This window comes from Mercenaria mercenaria, unplaced genomic scaffold (genome assembly GCF_021730395.1).
Source record: "Mercenaria mercenaria strain notata unplaced genomic scaffold, MADL_Memer_1 contig_5070, whole genome shotgun sequence".
NCBI lineage: Eukaryota > Metazoa > Mollusca > Bivalvia > Venerida > Veneridae > Mercenaria > Mercenaria mercenaria.
The window spans coordinates 24,726-43,089 of record NW_026463353.1 but is presented as its reverse complement, the minus strand read 5'-3'; the positions used below and the strand labels follow the sequence as shown (position 1 = coordinate 43,089).

General features: G+C 34.5%; 1 protein-coding gene across 1 annotated transcript; it reads left to right on the top strand.

Annotated features, from left to right (window-relative positions):
- The first annotated feature begins 6,341 nt into the window (after positions 1 to 6,341).
- Positions 6,342 to 16,838, top strand: LOC123535701 (uncharacterized). Its single transcript, XM_053535763.1, has 4 exons — positions 6,342 to 6,351; positions 6,519 to 6,638; positions 14,985 to 15,122; positions 16,708 to 16,838. The coding sequence occupies exons 1-4, from the start codon at positions 6,342 to 6,344 to the stop codon at positions 16,779 to 16,781; spliced, it is 342 nt and encodes a 113-aa protein (XP_053391738.1). The 3' UTR covers positions 16,782 to 16,838.
- Positions 16,839 to 18,364: the final 1,526 nt, after the last annotated feature.

The window sequence follows — 18,364 nt, the reverse complement described above, 5'->3', positions numbered from 1 at the left end:
CAGAACCCATGGATCAGCTTTGTCGGCTCAAGGTCAAAGTCACAACTCAAGGTCAAAGGTCTGAGCCTTCCATTTTGTGTCCGTTCTATATCTCCTAAACCCCTTGAAGGAATTTTATCAAACTTGGGTCAAATGATCACCTTATCAAGACGATGTGCAGAACCCATGAGTCAGTCATGCCGGCTCAAGGTCAAGGTCACAACTTAGGGTCAAAGGTTTGAGCCTTCCATTTGTGTCCGCTCTATATCTCCTAAACTCCTTGAAGGATTTTCATCAAACTTGGGTCAAACGATCACCTCATCAAGGCGATGTGCAGAACTTATGAGTCAGCTATGTCGGCTCAAGGTCAAGGTCACAACTGAAGGTCAAAGGTTTGAGCCTTCCATTTCGTGTCCGCTCTATATCTCCTAAACCCCTTGAAGGAATTTTATAAAACTTGGGTAAAATGATTACCTCATCAAAACGATGTGCAGAAATTATGAGTCAACCATGCCAGCTCAAGGTCAAGGTCACAACTAAGGGTCGAAGGTTTGAGCCTTCCATTTTGTGTCCACTCTGTATCTCCTAAACCCCTTGAAGGATTTTCATCAAACTTGGGTCAAATGATCACCTCATCAAGAACTCATGAGTCAGCCATGTCAACTCAAGGTCAAGGTCACAACTGAAGGTCAAAGATTTCAGCTCTGTATCTCCTAAACCCCTAGAAAGATTTTCATGAAACTTGGGTCAAATGATCACCTCATCAAGACGTTGTGCAGAATTCATGAGTCAGCCATGTCAGTTCAAGGTCAAGGTCACAGCTAAAATCAAAGGTTTACCCTTTCACTATCCATAGCAGTGGCGGGGGATTTAGCTGTCTTTCAGACTGCCTTGTTTATCTTGTTTTAGCCAGATCCCTTGTCCAGTAAAGGATTTCGCAGCGAACAAGCGCAAAGAAAGTAATAGCCAAAAGTACATTATTAGCAATATAACACTTTTACAATATGGTCTTTAAGTGTCACTTTAATTGTCTTGTTTGCTAACGACAATAATTTCATGGTAATGCATAATTTTGGAATATAATGCCTTTGGTGATGTTATAATTTTATGTCACAAAAAAAATCTGCACCTGAATTTGCCACTCAGCAGATACTTTCAAATGTGTTTGATAAATTTGAAATACGTAACACATCAAATAAAAGAAGCGTGATCAATAAAAGTAAACGTTTTCCGTAATATTTACGAGCCTGCAACGTGTGTGCACTTGGCAACGATTAATGTATGCCATTGATCATGTGACTGATCAGGCAAAATTTATGATTAAAACGTTCGCAATAACAAACGGCCATATCGGAATCAGGGGAACTGTCGGACGGTTGAATCATGGTAGGCAACTTTTGTCTTTGATAAGTTTTTGATCAATTTCGCGTTTATTAATTGTTTATATCAACCCGCTATGAAAGATATATTACATTGTTACATGTTTATAATTAGCTAAATAATTATAAGGAGTAGTAGTTATTCCTAAATAAGCTTTAAACTAAATATTGGGATACTTTAATGGTTAATATAAATGTACATTGCGTTAGTTTTACAAATTGTTTTAGATACATGTATTTATATATTTTTCTTTGTACATATCACATGTTTTTGGTTTACCACTTTCGACACATTTTCTCATAAAGACAAACTGTTACGTGAATAGTTTCAAAACTGCTCAATACATGACCAAGTTACCACATTTACTTTTCATCCAACAGATATGGCTTAAAGTTTGTGGTACATTTTTTAGATGTCTTTCCCGCATGATAGGAAGGTTAATATTTAACTGCTTAATACAAGTGAAAACAAAAGACAGTACAAGATTAAATGTTTTGTATTTATGTCAAAATATATTTCAAAATTGTTAAAAACAATTAAGCCCCCAAGTCTTTATATAATGAAGAAGATAATAATGTTGAAACGTTCTATATTTCATTTTGTTCATAATACAAATAAAATGGTCATGCAAAATTTGTAGTACAATATCAATCATCATCAGTTTAACCATTTTGATTGGTTTATCGGTTACGTTCACTTGTTATCACTTTTGTATCGGTACGTTGAATCATGTCCGAGTGGTACAGCTGTTAAATTTGAATAACTTTCTGATTTCTGAACGAAACGTATGTGCGAACACTCATTTTATTAGTTTAACTTTGATAATGGCCTATCAAATGACAATAGTTTCTATTAAAAACCTGGTGAATATTTTTTACATTATTTTGGTTTGGGGGGTAAAGTTATCAAAAGCTGAAAAATCGTGGCGGAAGTATATTCGTCTGGAATTATAAGCTGCAGTAAATCATTTTTTCAGGATTCATCCAATAATTATATATAGATAAAATAATTTAGTCAAATATCAAATGATCGCATACAACATTCTCTTGAGATATCGAGTGTAAAATATTCTGTAAATTATACTAAAACAAATATGGCTATAGGATACCATATCATTTTTCACATAGTTAAATGATAGCATTTGTAAAAGAAACAGTACAGTAATTTCTACGTTTAGAAAGCGCAGCCGCAGAAACCGAAACCCAACAGTGGTGTTAGTATGGACGTGTATGTAATGAAACTGTACGTGAAATACATTAACAAGGTAAAACAAGTGGATGAGGACAAAACATTCATTTAATTACAGACTACTTGTCTGTTGCCTACCATTGCAACACATTTTTCATCTGATATATCGACACAAGAGTTTAAAGTTGAAGTACACCGATTTAATTTTAAATGAAAGTTCAATTTATATGTAAATAATTAAATTATTCAAATTTAACTGATTCGTCAGTTATATAAACAATGACAATTTTGTAACTGAAGAATCGTTATAATCAGAAATCCAATAGAAGAACACTTAATTGTTTTTATGAAAATGCATCAACAATATATCATCCAGTGCTGAACTTTCCATTAACTGCAGGAGGTAGTGGATTTTTTTCTGCAACTTGCTTAAAGGTGCCTTTAAATGTTAGGCTCTTGGTCCTCCGACTTTAGACAAGTTGTTGAGTACATTGTTGTAACAATACCTTAGATTGCCCCTATTTATATGTTCTGCTTCATATGATCTTGTGTTTTTTCACTAATGTTAGAGTCTTTTTCAGAGGGGAGTTATTTTATGTACACTGTCTAGTCTAACTTGTTGAAAAGGGTAGTGTGCGACATTCCAAGGCGGTGTTGTATTATATGTTATTTATCGCCTTATTTGTTGGTGGTGTTTCTTGCCTTATCCCCCCACCCCCTCACATCATTGCATTTGCCCCGTCTCCTTTTACTGTGCCCTTCAGTTTTTAGGTCCCTAGGCGGTGTCACACTGGTTATTTTTCCTACTTGTCTGTGCGCGTGCGTGCCCGCGCGCGTGCGTGCGTGTGTGTCTCGTGTACGTCTGTGCATGCGCACCCGAACCCCTTTTTTATCCGTAATTTATTTTTATAGTTTTCATGTAATAAAATAAACTTATTGTTGGATTTATGAAATAACCCGCCACTATAGTTTCTTTTTGTTACGGACTTACTTTGCGATTCATGGCTCTCTGGCTGTTATTTGAGCGCTCTATGCTTCCGGGAAATATACCCTTACCTTTTATTTTTGGATAGAATTACAATAATTATTACGGTCATGTGTCTTATCATGCCATAAAAAAATACACTGGATTTGATACATTTAAAAACGCACAACGGAAGTTCTGGGAGTTAATGGAATTGTATGATACCTTCAAGATACAATTGCCGCAAAGCAGTAATGTTGCTCGATATCTTAAATTTCTTCTTGTTGAAACAGTTGTATCTGCATTTAATGTTTAAAACATCTAATTTACCGGCTATTAATTTGTTTTGGTAGTAGTAGATAATGTAGCTACACCGCAAAGAAATGAAAGAAAACGCGAGTGTTACTGCAAGTCGAATTCAGTAATTGATTGAATTGGTGCCGATTAAAATAATTTTAAACATAAACACTTCCGGAGAGGCTTTGAAACTTGTCAAAAACTACAAACAAATGCAATAACTTTTTGTATGGGTAAGAATGAAAACAATGAAATAGTTATTTTTCTGGATTTTACTTTGATGATTTCCATTTTCATATACAGTTAATGAAAGCTGTTGTAATATAGCTCCAGAATATGAGCCTTTTCCTAAAAATGCATATACTTTACAGGATATATGTTTACGGTTAACATTTCAGGCAGTCAGAATATATGTCTTTATCGTCGCGTTAGCGTTCCCTCACTTGTCAAAAGCAGGTAAAACATTTCTACATGCTCTTGTCAAATTGCTCAAATTTACTAAGACTTTATATCTGTAAAAGACAAAATTTCGCAGCTCCTACTGCATAACAATACTTAAACAACATGAAATGATTTTGTGTTGTTGAAAAACACGTAAAAAGTGTTTACTCGACAACGAAAATGTCACTTAAATCAGTTCTTCCGAATAACCTTTTAAATGTTTGTAGCATTTACATTTTAATCATAATATTCTATCAAATGAAAAATATTATACGAAGCATCAAAACCTCAACAAAGGGGTATACATTGTTCTTTTTGCCACGGTTTTCATTGAAATATTGCTACTCTTTTGCTATGTCTAGCTCTTCCGACCGGATGTAAAACCAACACAAACGCATGTCCAGACAATTCCGCATGTGACGATGGCACCGACAAATGTGTATGTAACGATGGTTTCAAGCTGAACACAGCTACAGACGGATGCATTCAGAAAGGTAAGCACGTTCTATTTTCAATGTTTAGCTATAAACTTTTACAATGCTTCTATTTTCACATGGACGTAAGTAAATGTGACAATAATGAAATAACGTTCTCTGATTATACAGCACGTTTTATCCAGACTTTAAATTTTTCCATACCTTGAATCTGTTGTAAAACTGTGGTGTGCGATGCATAGAATCAACCCTGTCGACTCAAAGGGTTAAAATGATGTGTGAGTAAAAAGAATAAACATTATATATTTTATGATACTCATTTACTGTCGCCGTAATTGAACTTATAGTGTTTACGCTCACTTACTAAGCTACATATTTCATAACGAACATTTTATTTTACTAGCCGTACTTGGTGATACGTGTCAAACAACCTCCGACTGTGCAGATGTTTCTAACTCGAAATGTGTTACTACCTGTGTTTGTGATGACGCGTTCAAAGTATCGGATGGAAGCTGCGTAGCTAAAGGTAAATTTTAAATCTGTTCTGTAGCTGTTTCTAACTCGAAATGTGATACTAACTGTGTTTGTGATGACGCATTCAAAGTATCGGGTGGAAACTGCAAAGCTAAAGGTATATTTAAAAGTTGTAAATGTACCCGTGATTCGTTTTCCTCATCATTCTGTTAAATTTAGTGATTAATTCATAAGTTACAAGATTATACATTTGTATGGCACGCCAAAGCTGCCTTCTACTTATACTTTTTAAACGGTGATGTAGTCATGTTAGTTCGTGATTTCGTTATGTACATGTACAATGTCGAACAGTAGATAAGTCATTTCGTGATGTGCATTTCACATTTCATGAATTGCATTTGCAATGTCGTGCAGTAGATAAGACATTTCGTGATGTGTGAATAAAAAGAATGTACATTATATATTTTATGATACTCATTTACTGTCGCCGTAATTAATTGATCCGTAATTGAATCAATATTATTAACAACTCTCTTACTAAACTACATATTTCATAACGAAAATTTTATTTTACTAGCCGTACTTGGTGATTCGTGCCAAACAACATCCGACTGTGCAGATGTTTCTAACTCGAAATGTGATACTAACTGTGTTTGTGATGACGCGTTCAAAGTATCGGGCGGAAGCTGCATAGCTAAAGGTAAATTTAAAAGTTGTACATGTACCCGTGATTTGTTTTCCTCATCATTCTGTTAAATTTAGTGATTAATTCATAAGTTACAAGATTATACATTTGTATGGCACGCCATAGCTGCCTTCTACTTATACTTTTTAAACGGTGATGTAGTCATGTTAGTTCGTGATTTCGTTATGTACATGTACAATGTCGAACAGTAGATAAGTCATTTCGTGATGTGCATTTCACATTTCATGAATTGCATTTGTAATGTCGTGCAGTAGAAAGTATCGGGCGGAAGCTGCATAGCTAAAGGTAAATTTAAAAGTTGTACATGTACCCGTGATTTCTTTTCCTCGTCTGTTAAAATTCAATGATTAATTCATAAGTTATAAGGCTATACGTTTATATGGCACGCCATAGCTGCCTTCTACTTATACTTTTTAAACGGTGATGTAGTCATTTCAGTTCGTGATGTGCGTTTCACATTTCGTTATGTGCATTTACAATGTCGTGCAGTACGTAAGTAATTTCGTGATGTGTGAATAAAAAGAATAAACATTATATATTTTATGATACTCATTTACAGCCGCTGTAATTTATTTATCCGTCATTGAACTAATATTATTTACGCTTCACTTACTAGGCTACGTATTTCATAACGAAACTTTTATTTTACTTGTAGTACTTGGTGATTCATGTAAAGCCACCTCCGACTGTGCAGCTGTTTCTAACTCGAAATGTGATACTAACTGTGTTTGTGATGACGCGTTCAAAGTATCGGATGGAAGCTGCGTAGCTAAAGGTAAATTTTAAATCTGTTCTTGAACCCGTGGAACTATTTTGCTCGTCTGTTCAAATTCAATAATTCATCGATACGTTGTAAGACTATGACCTTGATATTTAAACGTTGCATTTCCTATCGCGGTAAAATAGCAATTGCTTCATTGCAAATACTTTAACAGCAGTTGTTCGGAATAAAGTCATTCAAATGTATAAAAACTCTCGTTTAAATGCAAGTCGCCGTACCTCTTCGAAAAGTATTCTTTCATGAACGGATATATCTCTGCAGGACAGGATTTTGTATTACTACATATACTTATGTGGGTCCTGCAAAAAGTTCTGTCACTGGGTTCGGATTTCTTAAGTGCTACGTTTTATCAAAATTATATTTATTACAAACCTTCAAAGTATTCCGCCTTTACCGAAACATAATTTTGTAACCTTTTTTCCCAGTCGCGAAAATCAGATAAATAGTCTTCTTTTGGTATCTGTTTGAGACACTGATAAATTGCGCTGCCAAGAGAACTTCTGGACTTATATTTCTTTCCAGAAAGCATTTTCTTAAGCCTTGGAAATAAAAAAAGTAACAGGGACTCGGGTCAGGTGAATAAGGAGGATGGTTTACAACTTCCACCTTTTCAGAAGCCAAAAAGACTTAACAACATCGCACTTGTGAGAGGAAGCGTTGTCGTGTATAAGATGGACTCCTGACCATCCTTTGCTTGGACGTTTCTTATTGTAAAATTTTCACTTTCTTTAGTACAGAATTCTTCCAGAATCGTCCAGTGACTGAACGTCTGGCCCACTAGAATTGAATAAAATTGCGTACAACATTTCTCGAACTTATAGTTCTCTTTGCAATACGGGGTCGTTATTGGTCTTTTCGCTTCCATTGCTTTTTATCAGTCCTTTTCTGTGGCAGAAACATGTGCACCCAGGTTTCGTCACCTGTTAGCAAGTTAGAAATAACCCGACTATCACAGCCTTTGTATGTTTTCAAAAGTTCCCGGGCACATTTTAGATTTTGTTTCTTAGCTCCTCAGTGTGCAAATGAGGTATCCACCTAGTGCAAACCTTTCTCAGGTCCAAACGCTTTTCCAGAATTGCTAACACACTGCCTTCTGATATACCAGTACAACTGACTGTATCTTTCATCGACAATCGCGCATCCTGTTCGACCATTGTTAACAGGAGAACGGGTATCATCTTCGACAGATAATTGTCAAGCTTCAAAAGCTTTAACCCACCTAAAAACTGTGAGCATTGAATGGCCTGAGGTCCATATATGCCACACAATTCATCATATTTATGCTTTGAATATATGTCAAGCCTTATGCGGCATTCAATATAGCTACGAATTCCAGTCTTTCCGTCCAAGTTACAATGTAACAAGTAAATTGGTCAGTAAACATGACTGCATGTATTTCAGTCTGAAATAACTAGGTCATTCGAAAAGCAATATGAACGAAATAAACGGATATCGTTAGCTATTGGACACACCATTCATGTGAAATGAAGCGTTTTAAAAAATACCTGGGATAAAACTACGGAAGCCCATTAGTGACAGAACTTTTTGCAGGACCCTCGAAATCAATTTTGTGTAACAATGTGTGTGGTATGTATTTCTGGTTTGAATATTTAATTTAAAGGTTTTCATCATAAATCATTCTATTTTAAAATATGATATCTTTACAAATAAATATTGCCAAAAAACGTAGATGCCATATTAACGTCATTTCCTATGTCGCTGCCTGTCCTGTGACTGTATTGATTCATCCGCCATTCTCTCTAGAATTGTATTAAATAAAAATCTGAGTTTTAAAGAACAACTTTCGTAAGTTTGCTTGATAAACATTTCAAAGGAAATCAATGTAAGCTTTTATGATCAAAATATGCATGTCCTATGTGGAATTAAATATTTAACGGGCATGCCTTTACACTTGTACACCACAACTTCATTTTAAACAAGCAGCAAGATGAAAAATATTTTCTTCAGTCAATATAATTTATATTGATACTTTGAACATGATATAAATTACAACTACTATAATTGTTTCTTTTACTGCAAATTGTGTTTTATTGCGAAATTAATACACCACATAAGACACTAAGAATCACTGTTTTAAAGGGGCGGTCTCCAAAAGGCTGTTTTCCTGGTACAAACATATTTTGACATATTTTTGTTAACTGTTAGCTTTATGAGTGGGCCTTACATCCCCGAAATAGTTAGCCAATCGGAGCTTTAGTTTTGAGATAATTATGTCTTACGTGTGGGTGGGTTAATTTCATACCTTCCTGCCTTACAGAACAAATAGGTAGTTTTCAATGTTTTCATATCCGCTGAACTAGAAGTAAAGGGGTGTAATGTGTACACTATAAACACATACTGACATTATGTAAGACATTCGATTCTGCAGCATATCTTTACAAAAATACGCCACTTCATATGCACTTTGTAGAATCTTATACATTTTGCATCTACCGTCTTTGCGGAAAACCAAAACATTTCTTGTGGGATTTCTTGATACAAGAAGAGAGACAAACCCAATTTATTGAGACTACTTGTCAATGACTAGACCTTGCAGAATTATGGGGATCTTTCTGTGCTTTGCCTGTGAAGTGACTTATGTGCCCTTGACATCAGAAAAAGACATGAGAAAAATGCAGAAAATGCCAAATTTTCTTATTTCAGAATATCAATTCATTTATGTGTAAAAGTAGCCCTGGCCAATTGAATTATACTGTATTTAAGTAAGAAAAAAACATTTAATTCATCACTTCCAGAAATAGAGATAATCTTCTATTCATTTGATGTTGTTAATTTTCTACATGTTTCTTTACTAGTAAAAGCATACAGAAATGTCAACATCATTTTCATTTTAGCAGTTACATTTGGTGTCCCATATCTCTGCTTCAGTGTATGGCACAGATTCATTTTAATATTACATCTAACTCTTTATACATTCAAACCTATATATTGTATTGTCAAATCCTGACTTATAAATTAGCTTTCATTTCATTAGTTAGCACATGCTTGTGGTACGTCTTCAGTAATGTGGTGTTTCGTAGATTTGCCTTGTTTGAATAAGGATGTGTCACAATAAAATAAAAAAAATGCATATTGAGTTTTACAATTTTGCAGGTATAATTGAGGCCCAGTGTCCAATTAATTTACCCTTTTTCGCAGTTAAAAAAATTCAATATTTACCTTTAGTAAAACTGCAACCTCTTTGGCATTGCCCAGTGAAAAAATCCACAGTGATTTTGATACATATATCTGTATTTTCTTATCTATTGAGATATATCAATAAGATGTTTTGTATTTCTTGTGTTTATTTAACAAGTTGACCTTGCTTTATTGATACCATTGTTGAATTCTTATATTGTTTTGAATTCTTATATTGTTTCAACAAGGGTTCTGTTTGTGCTTTATTTAGACAATATTTTATAACCTGTATTGTTGTAGTTATACACTGTAAATACTTTAATTCAAAGGAATTGAATTTTAAACCTAGGAGGTTATTGTTTTGCATATATAATAATAAGTTTATGTTTGTATACATTTTGTTTTCAATATAATATGGCAAAGTCAAGAGGCAAACTCTGCAAAGGCTGCCAAGTCAGATATGGACGTTGGTCCCGACTTAGAAGATTGAATGAACATGATATTTATGTTTTACCTTCAATATTAAAAGCAAAGGTTAGTGAGGGTGATCTGCTTTGTGATAAATGTTATGGGATTCAAGCTTCCTCCTTGCCTAACCCCATCTTAAGGGAAAGGCAATTTAATAATAATGCCAGCACTTCTGAACTAGATCCACCATCACCCCCTGAGAAAAAATTAAAGCTAAGCATTCCTACAGCAACATCGTTCTCTGTGAAGTGCCTTGTGTGTCAAAAAGACAGACGTAAACATAAATCTGCCAATACGACAAAGCTTTCGCCAAAACAGATAGCTGACATATTTATAAAAACAGGCATTATTGTTACTGAAGGGGCAAGTGTTTGTTCTTCCCATGTAAATGATGGCTGTCTTAAAGAAGACTGCTACAGCAAAGTTACTTCAAAGTCATCATTTACAAATGCCAAAAGTAGTGAAATAACACAACTGCTGACACAACTGGCAATGAAAAAGTCTAATACTTTGAATTTCGACAGTGACGAGGCTATGGCAGATGAAGACTATAAAAGGTTGACTGGTATAACAAAGCAACAATTCAGCACTGTCCATGAATACCTGTCATCAGTACGCTCTTCAGCAACAAGGAGCACCCATACTGCCCTTGCAATGTTGCTTGTAAAACTACAAAATAGTTTGTCCTTGGGTGTCATTTCTACATTGTTTGGTGTGAAGAAAAAAAGTTCTAGTAAAGTTATTCATTCTGCAAGGGTAAGTCTAATGTCCAGCTTTGTCCCAAAGCATCTTGGTCTGGCACATATAGATAGAAATAAGGTTATCCCAGATCGTACCACAGAGTTTGCCAGGGTATTATTTGCAGATTCCAGAAGAGATGTTGCAAAGGCGCTCATATTCTGTGCATAAAGGCCGTCCACAGATTAAACCAATGATGCTTGTGGCAACAGATGGATACATACTCACAGTTCTTGGGCCTTATTTGGCAGATGGGAAGAATACAGATGCTAAAATTACTGAACATATGATCAAGAGCAATACTGAAGATATTAGAAATTGGTTTAGTGAGGGGGTTGTCCTTATAGTTGATCGAGGATTCAGAGATGTAACCAGCTTACTTAATGACTGTGGGATTAAGATAGAAATGCCTCATTTCTTGAAAAAGTCTGAGAAGCAACATAGCACTAGAGAAGCAAATGAGTCTAGATTTGTAACTAAAGTAAAGTGGGTAGTGGAATCTGCTAATGGTCGTATAAAACAGTGGAAGGCATTATATAATGTCCTTTCAAATTCACAAATACCATTTGCAGGTGATTATGTTATAGTCTGTGCATTATGCAATGATTTTAGACCACCCTTGGTGACAAGTTTGGAAATGGATACTGTCATCGCAAAAAGAATGATGACATTGGTAAAATCACTTAACAAGCTGCAGCAAAAGGTTACTGAGAACAAATGGGATAAAAAGCGAGTCATTTGGAAGAATATTGATGAGGCTTAATTGTCTGACTTCCCGCAGCTAACAGAGAATGAACTTAGGCATCTGACAATGGGTGTTTACCAAATTCGTCAAGCTAAATCACACACTAAAGAAAATATAACAGAGGATGGAAGTACGAAATTATGATTCACAAACAGCATGATGGCATTTTGAAGGCACAGATCCGTTCGAGACATGCCACCAGCAAAACTTACAATTTGTTGATTGAGCACAATACGGGTATAAATGCTATCAGTGGCTGGTACTAGGGTGGTCGGCTGTTGTGCACATATTGCTTCCGTTCTGTGGTATTTAGGTTTTAAACGTCACGAGCAAAAGGAAAGCCACCCAAAAACACATGACAAATTCATGAAATCTTTGACAGATGCTGCAACTGAGGTATGGGATACCGAAAGTGATCCCTCAAGTGATAGTAATGCTGAATAACATATATACAATGAAATATCAGAAGGTCAAATCAGAAAACATAACATAAGCAGTTCATATACATCAAACTCTAATATTTCGTTGAAAAGTGTATCTTTTACCCACTGCTTTCACCAGTACGGCAACATTTAGAGAGTTAAAAAAAACTGTTTGGCAATATCAATTTAATAGCAACTGAGCAATAAAATATGCTTTTTAGAGTTAAGTACAGTAAATTCATTCAGCGTGGGTTACTTTACACATAAATTAATTGAAATTCTGAAATAAGAAAATTTGGCATTTTCTGCATTTTTCTCATGTCTTTTTCTGTCGTCAAGGGCAAATAAGTCACTTCACAGGCAAAGCCCAGAAAAATCTCCATAATTCTGCAAGGTCTAGTCATTAACAAGTAGTCTCAATAAATTGGGTTTGTCTCTCTTCTTGTATCAAGAAATGTTGTGGTTTTCCGCAAAGACGGTAGATGCAAAATGTATAAGATTCTACAAAGTGCATATGAAGTGGCGTATTTTTGTAAAGGTATGCTGCAGAATCGAATGTCTTACATAATGTCAGTATGTGTTTATAGTGTACACATTACACCCCTTTACTTCTAGTTCAGCTGATATAAAAACATTGAAAACTACCTATTTGTTCTGTAAGACAGGAAGGTATGAAATTACCCCACCCACACTTCAGACATAATTATCTCAAAACTAAATCTCCGATTGGCTAACTATTTCGGGGATGTAAGGCCCACTTATAAGGCTAACAGTTAGCAAAAATATATCAAAATATGTTTGTACCAGGAAAACAGCCTTTTGGAGACCGCCCCAAAGTTTTTTATACTAATACTAAACAAACGTTGCTTTCTCATTTTCAAAGAAATATAACACAGCGGTACAAATAACTGTGAATCACATTTCTTAAACCTGCATTTTTTTATTTCCAAAGAAAATTAAATCTGGAGTGTTCGCTGAACAAAGGGCAAAACAGCCAACTTACGAGCATAATACAACAAATACTCAAAAAGTCCCGAATAATTATTTACCCATACAGATATCCAATGTCCATCTTTCACTAAAATATTTTAGTTTATGATATCAATTTCAAATATACAAAACCCACATTAAATGTATTTAACTTTACTAAATATATAAATTTAAATTGCATATATAATTACATTCATGTCATGCAGTAACAGAAGATTGTTAAAACAGTTTTTAATGGTAGATTGGTAGTACACATTTATACTGTGTTTATCTAAACATGTATACAGTGTGTATTTTTTTAAACCTAATGCATATTACTGTTAAATTGTTAATACATATAAACGTGTTCTTTTTATGTTAACATATGGTGTATGAAGTAATTTTTCATGTTCTGAAATTTGGATCTAATATGATTGAAGTACATTTTTGTGGAGTACCAAATCTAGGAGGCGATTGCGTAATTTTTATCAAGATGGTCAGTTCCTATACCTACGACATACTTTTCATTGCATTGTATGAGCTTGTACTTTAAGACTAAACATATATATCCTATAAGGCATCCTATACTGAAGTCTAGTGTGACTTTCAAACATTTTTTAATAAAGATCAAGTAAAAGATGTCAACTTAAATATATTTAGTTTGCAAATCCTTGTACCGAAATTTTAGATACCAGATTAAAGGTGTGCATATTCTTCTATTTGTGTACATTTGGGTATCGGAGGTGTCATATTTATGTAAGAAAGGAAAACATATCTAAATTTACAGCGGTATGCTCATGGCTTTGATTTCTAAAAATATGAAATTCTGGTATATTCAGTATGCATGTTTGCTTTCTACTGATTGATCTTAAATAAGTAATTTCACCAGTTATAATGGTAAGTCCAAACATTTACAAAATTCCGATGCCAATCTGTCATTTACTGTCAGTAGTTAAGCTATACAACATAAGGAATCTACATTAATGTTATCTACTCAAACCAGGCTTGCCTACAGACTAAGGCCAAGAGAATGTTACGATCTGCTCTCTTCAGACGCTGCATGATATTGCCATTTTGCCAGCACCGTAAACAGAAATAGCGAGCGTACATCGATACTTATAAGTCATTCAATATATGGTTTAAATAAAATTCATTGTTTCGTTAAGTAATAACGTTTACTTGAGCATTTTACTTATAATAAGCATGTCGAGGATTTGGAATATTGAATGCACATGGTCACTCTGTATACCCCTTCAACAGCTGTTAAGAAAACAGCTATTCTTTTCTCAAAATTGAGTTAAATTGATGACCCAAAAGGTACGTAGAATTAGGGCAAGTCAGCACATGCTACCCTTTATCTAAAAGACGCTCAATATTAGTGAGAGATCCAACAGCAAATGGAATTAAATCAAATTTACAGCTTTTACAATTTTTATAGCCCCAAATGGCTTCTATTTCCAATAGAAATATTCAGTGAAAATGCATGAAAGATGCCCGAGTCAAAGTTACTTCTAAATAAGTCTTTAATAACAACTATTGTATTTTATAGGTCCATAATGACGCTAATCTAGACGCAGCTAATTCAGCCTGCAATAGCTCAAAATGTATACGAATGGCCATCACATCACAGAAATAAAACGAGTTGAATCTAACTTATCTGGCTGTGGTGATATATTTGAGTTAAAGCTGTTATGACAAATATTGTTACCATTTCATATTCAAGGACAAATGGTGAAAAACTTTATTCTAGATTCATCGTGTATACTTAAAGCATATACAAGAAGGATTCTCTACACTTTAAATCTGCTTGAATAAACGTATAGTCAATTGATACACAACAAATATAAATATTAATTTCAGCTGTGAACGAAATTCCATGCACAGACAAAGGAGACGAATGTGAAAGTATTGACAATGCTCTGTGTGATGCGGGGACTGACAAATGTCAGTGCAGTCCGAATTTTGTGATGAACGTTGCCACATGTGAACCGAACACTGGTAATATCTATATTAAGGTTTTCTGATATCAGTCTGTGAATCATTCATAGCATTGTAGTTTGTGATTGTCTTCCATTACTTCTAGTCTAGATATGTCTTTTGTATTCCATGATCCGGTATCATCGTAGTAATACACCAAAGGCTGGTATTACCTTTAAAATCATTCTTAGTTTTGATCAAATTACTATCATTTTTGTAAGAAGACTGATATTTTCTTGCCTACCTAGCGGGGAAAGTATACATTTTTCCGATAGATATTCCTGTTTTTCCCTATGGAAAAAGCTTGTCTAAAATAGCGTGCACTTAGGTGACGTCACATAGTGCTGGCACTATTATGCCGTTATAAACTATATAAATGATGCAAAGAAATACCCTAATCTATTTGTCGTTACGCTTCATTTTGAACGTGGACAGGCAAGAAAAATTATCTAACATGTCTGCCTGTGTAAGACAGCTGTTTTCCCAACCCTCGGGACAGCTTGGATAAAAAATCTCGCTAACGCTGGGTTTTTCATCCGGTAGGAAAAAACCCGTCTTACACAGACAGACATGTAAAATCCTTAAAGAGAATGACATGTAATTCCAGTTTTCTAAGTTCTTAGACAAAATCTACAATGTTATTTCAAATGTTACATGGTCATATGATATCAAATTAGGCCTTTGCGCGGCTACCTTTATGTTCGGTTTTACGTCGCACAGACACAATAATAGTTTCAAGCTTTTGATGGTGGAGGACGATCCCTGGTGCCCTACTGAGTATTATTTCGGACACAGGCGGCCACTTGGATAAAACACCGATCTGTCATTAGCCCGCACTAAAAAGAAATCTACAATCAGATCGGAGTTTGTTGCGATCTCACAGCTGTGAGCGGAGCGATAAGTGATTCGAAGTCAGTGGCCTTAACCACTTGGCCACGGAGATACTTTACCACAGCTGAAAAGACGAGTGTCTTCGAAACAAAAACTACAACTGCATTATTTATCATTACTACAATTGCTTCTTCAACTTCATAGACAAAGAAGTAAGATTCCTTTGCAAACTTATATTGGACTAGGAACCTAGGTAAAAGCTAGGAGAAGCACAGGTCTTTTATAAAACAGCTGCACGACAGGATTTGATATAGAATATACAGATACAATAGTACTATAAATAGGTAATCAAGCAGCACTTCCGATAATGGCGAAAATGAAAATGTTTTTAATGTAAGCCAGTTCCTGTTTTTATTTCATTGTGGACCTATGCTTGACATTTTGGTAACATTCCCAAATGTAAACAGACCTTATTATTCATGTGTTCCTACACACATTTTAGCTGACCTGTCAGACAAAAATATCTCTTAGAAGATATATGACCCCTACTTTTCTTGGTGTTTTCTGGTGGTTTATAGGTCATTTAAGAACATAAGGCTAGTATTTCTTTTTAAAATGGGCCTGGCTATGTGTTACAGCTCTCAGAAAATTGTTAATTTTATATAGAACATAAAGCAACTACTATACAACCTACATAAACATATAACCAGAGACCAAATTAGAAAATTTTGTTTGTTGAACTATTGTTTATTTTACAACACATCAATTGTTTCAGCTGCATCTATAAGAGTAGGGGCTACGACACTAGTATTGTCTGTTTTTGCAGCAATTTGGGCGATATTCAGATAAACATGACTGTGAGTACCTTTAATTGTAAAACTTTATAGTTAAAGTGATAATATTTTCTAACAAAAAGAATTTTTAAGTGGTTTTACAGCATACTGTATGTATAATGGTATTCCTTTAATAAAATAGCCCGCTCCGTTAATTCAGTAGGCAGTGCACAAGATTATGAATCGTGAGGTGACGAGTTCGATCCAAGGGTGATGTGTCTGTTCTCCGCGACGATTTGACAGAAAACTATATTTCTGAAATAAACTATCCTCCACAAAATGTGTTTGTGGGGATTTGTGTTTTACCTGTGGAGACAAGTACGTTCTGGTACAGAATCAAGATACACTAAGAGAGACGATAGGCAAAGAGGTTTAAGTGCATATAAGGAGCTGACTTCTTTTGCTTTCATACCACGACTTGTTAGAGGTTCGACTTTTTAGTTGTCGGAGCTACCGGCGTATCCGTGACGTTTTGGTTTTTACCTCGGTTCCAAATCATTACTAGTAAACGTTGTGTACACAAAACGTTTAGAAGGGGTGCAAAATCTGTAGCTGTCAGTCTGTGTAAAATTAATTTATATCATATTATCTATTTTCAGAGTGTGTTATTGAAGAAAATCAACGATTAATAGTGTGTTTTAGTTTATGTGTTAAAGAGACATTATTGAATAATCAGCTGTAATTCTATCTACTCTTTTGAAAACTACTGACGTCTTTATATACCATGATATCATCACTTCAAAGACTCATATATTCTAAACGTTAATTCATGTCATATTTTGAAAGTGCGTACTTTATTTTGAAAATTTAGGTCGACTGTGAAACAAGTTCTACAATTCATATTTATTACTCTCGACGGTATACATCGTCGTGGAGGTATGATGTTAAAATGATTATGCTAGGGCAGAACGACTTAGTTCTACCTTTTTATGATAGGTTTGATTTTTATAGCTCAAATTAAGTCGTCAAAAATATTAGGTAGATTTAGTTAATAGAAACATTCAGGGCTCTTTTATTGTGTTCAGTTTACACAAATATTCTTATTTATATATCAAGAAATATGTCTTATTTCTACAACGGAAATTTAAATTTTAACGCGACTAATACATGAAACTGATGTCACAAATGTCGTCACAATCCAGATATTTGAGCATCATTATAGATACATTTTGACTTTTGAGTTTCCATTGTAACCTAACATTGTTTAGAAATAATCTGCCAATAGTCTACATAATTTTTTTAATTTTACGAAAGAACATACTGAAAATGCGCATATATTTTACATCATATTTCATATATACCAAAATTACTACCATGTCGAACAAAGTGACCGAACAAGTTTATTCCCTTAACTAGTCTCGACATTTAAAAGTGTCGCGGAAATGTCAAGCGAATTTTATTGTTAACAAGGTTAACATATGATAAAGACAAATTAAAGCGGCTATCCTACGAATTGTAAAATAACTTCAAAGAACACATTTTCTGTAAAAAAAATGTATATCTATATCTCTCTTGCCTTATGCAGATAAAATTGTACTTGCATTTTAAGTTTCATTTCAACTTAGTCTGTTTGAGACATTTAAAGTATCTAAATAATAT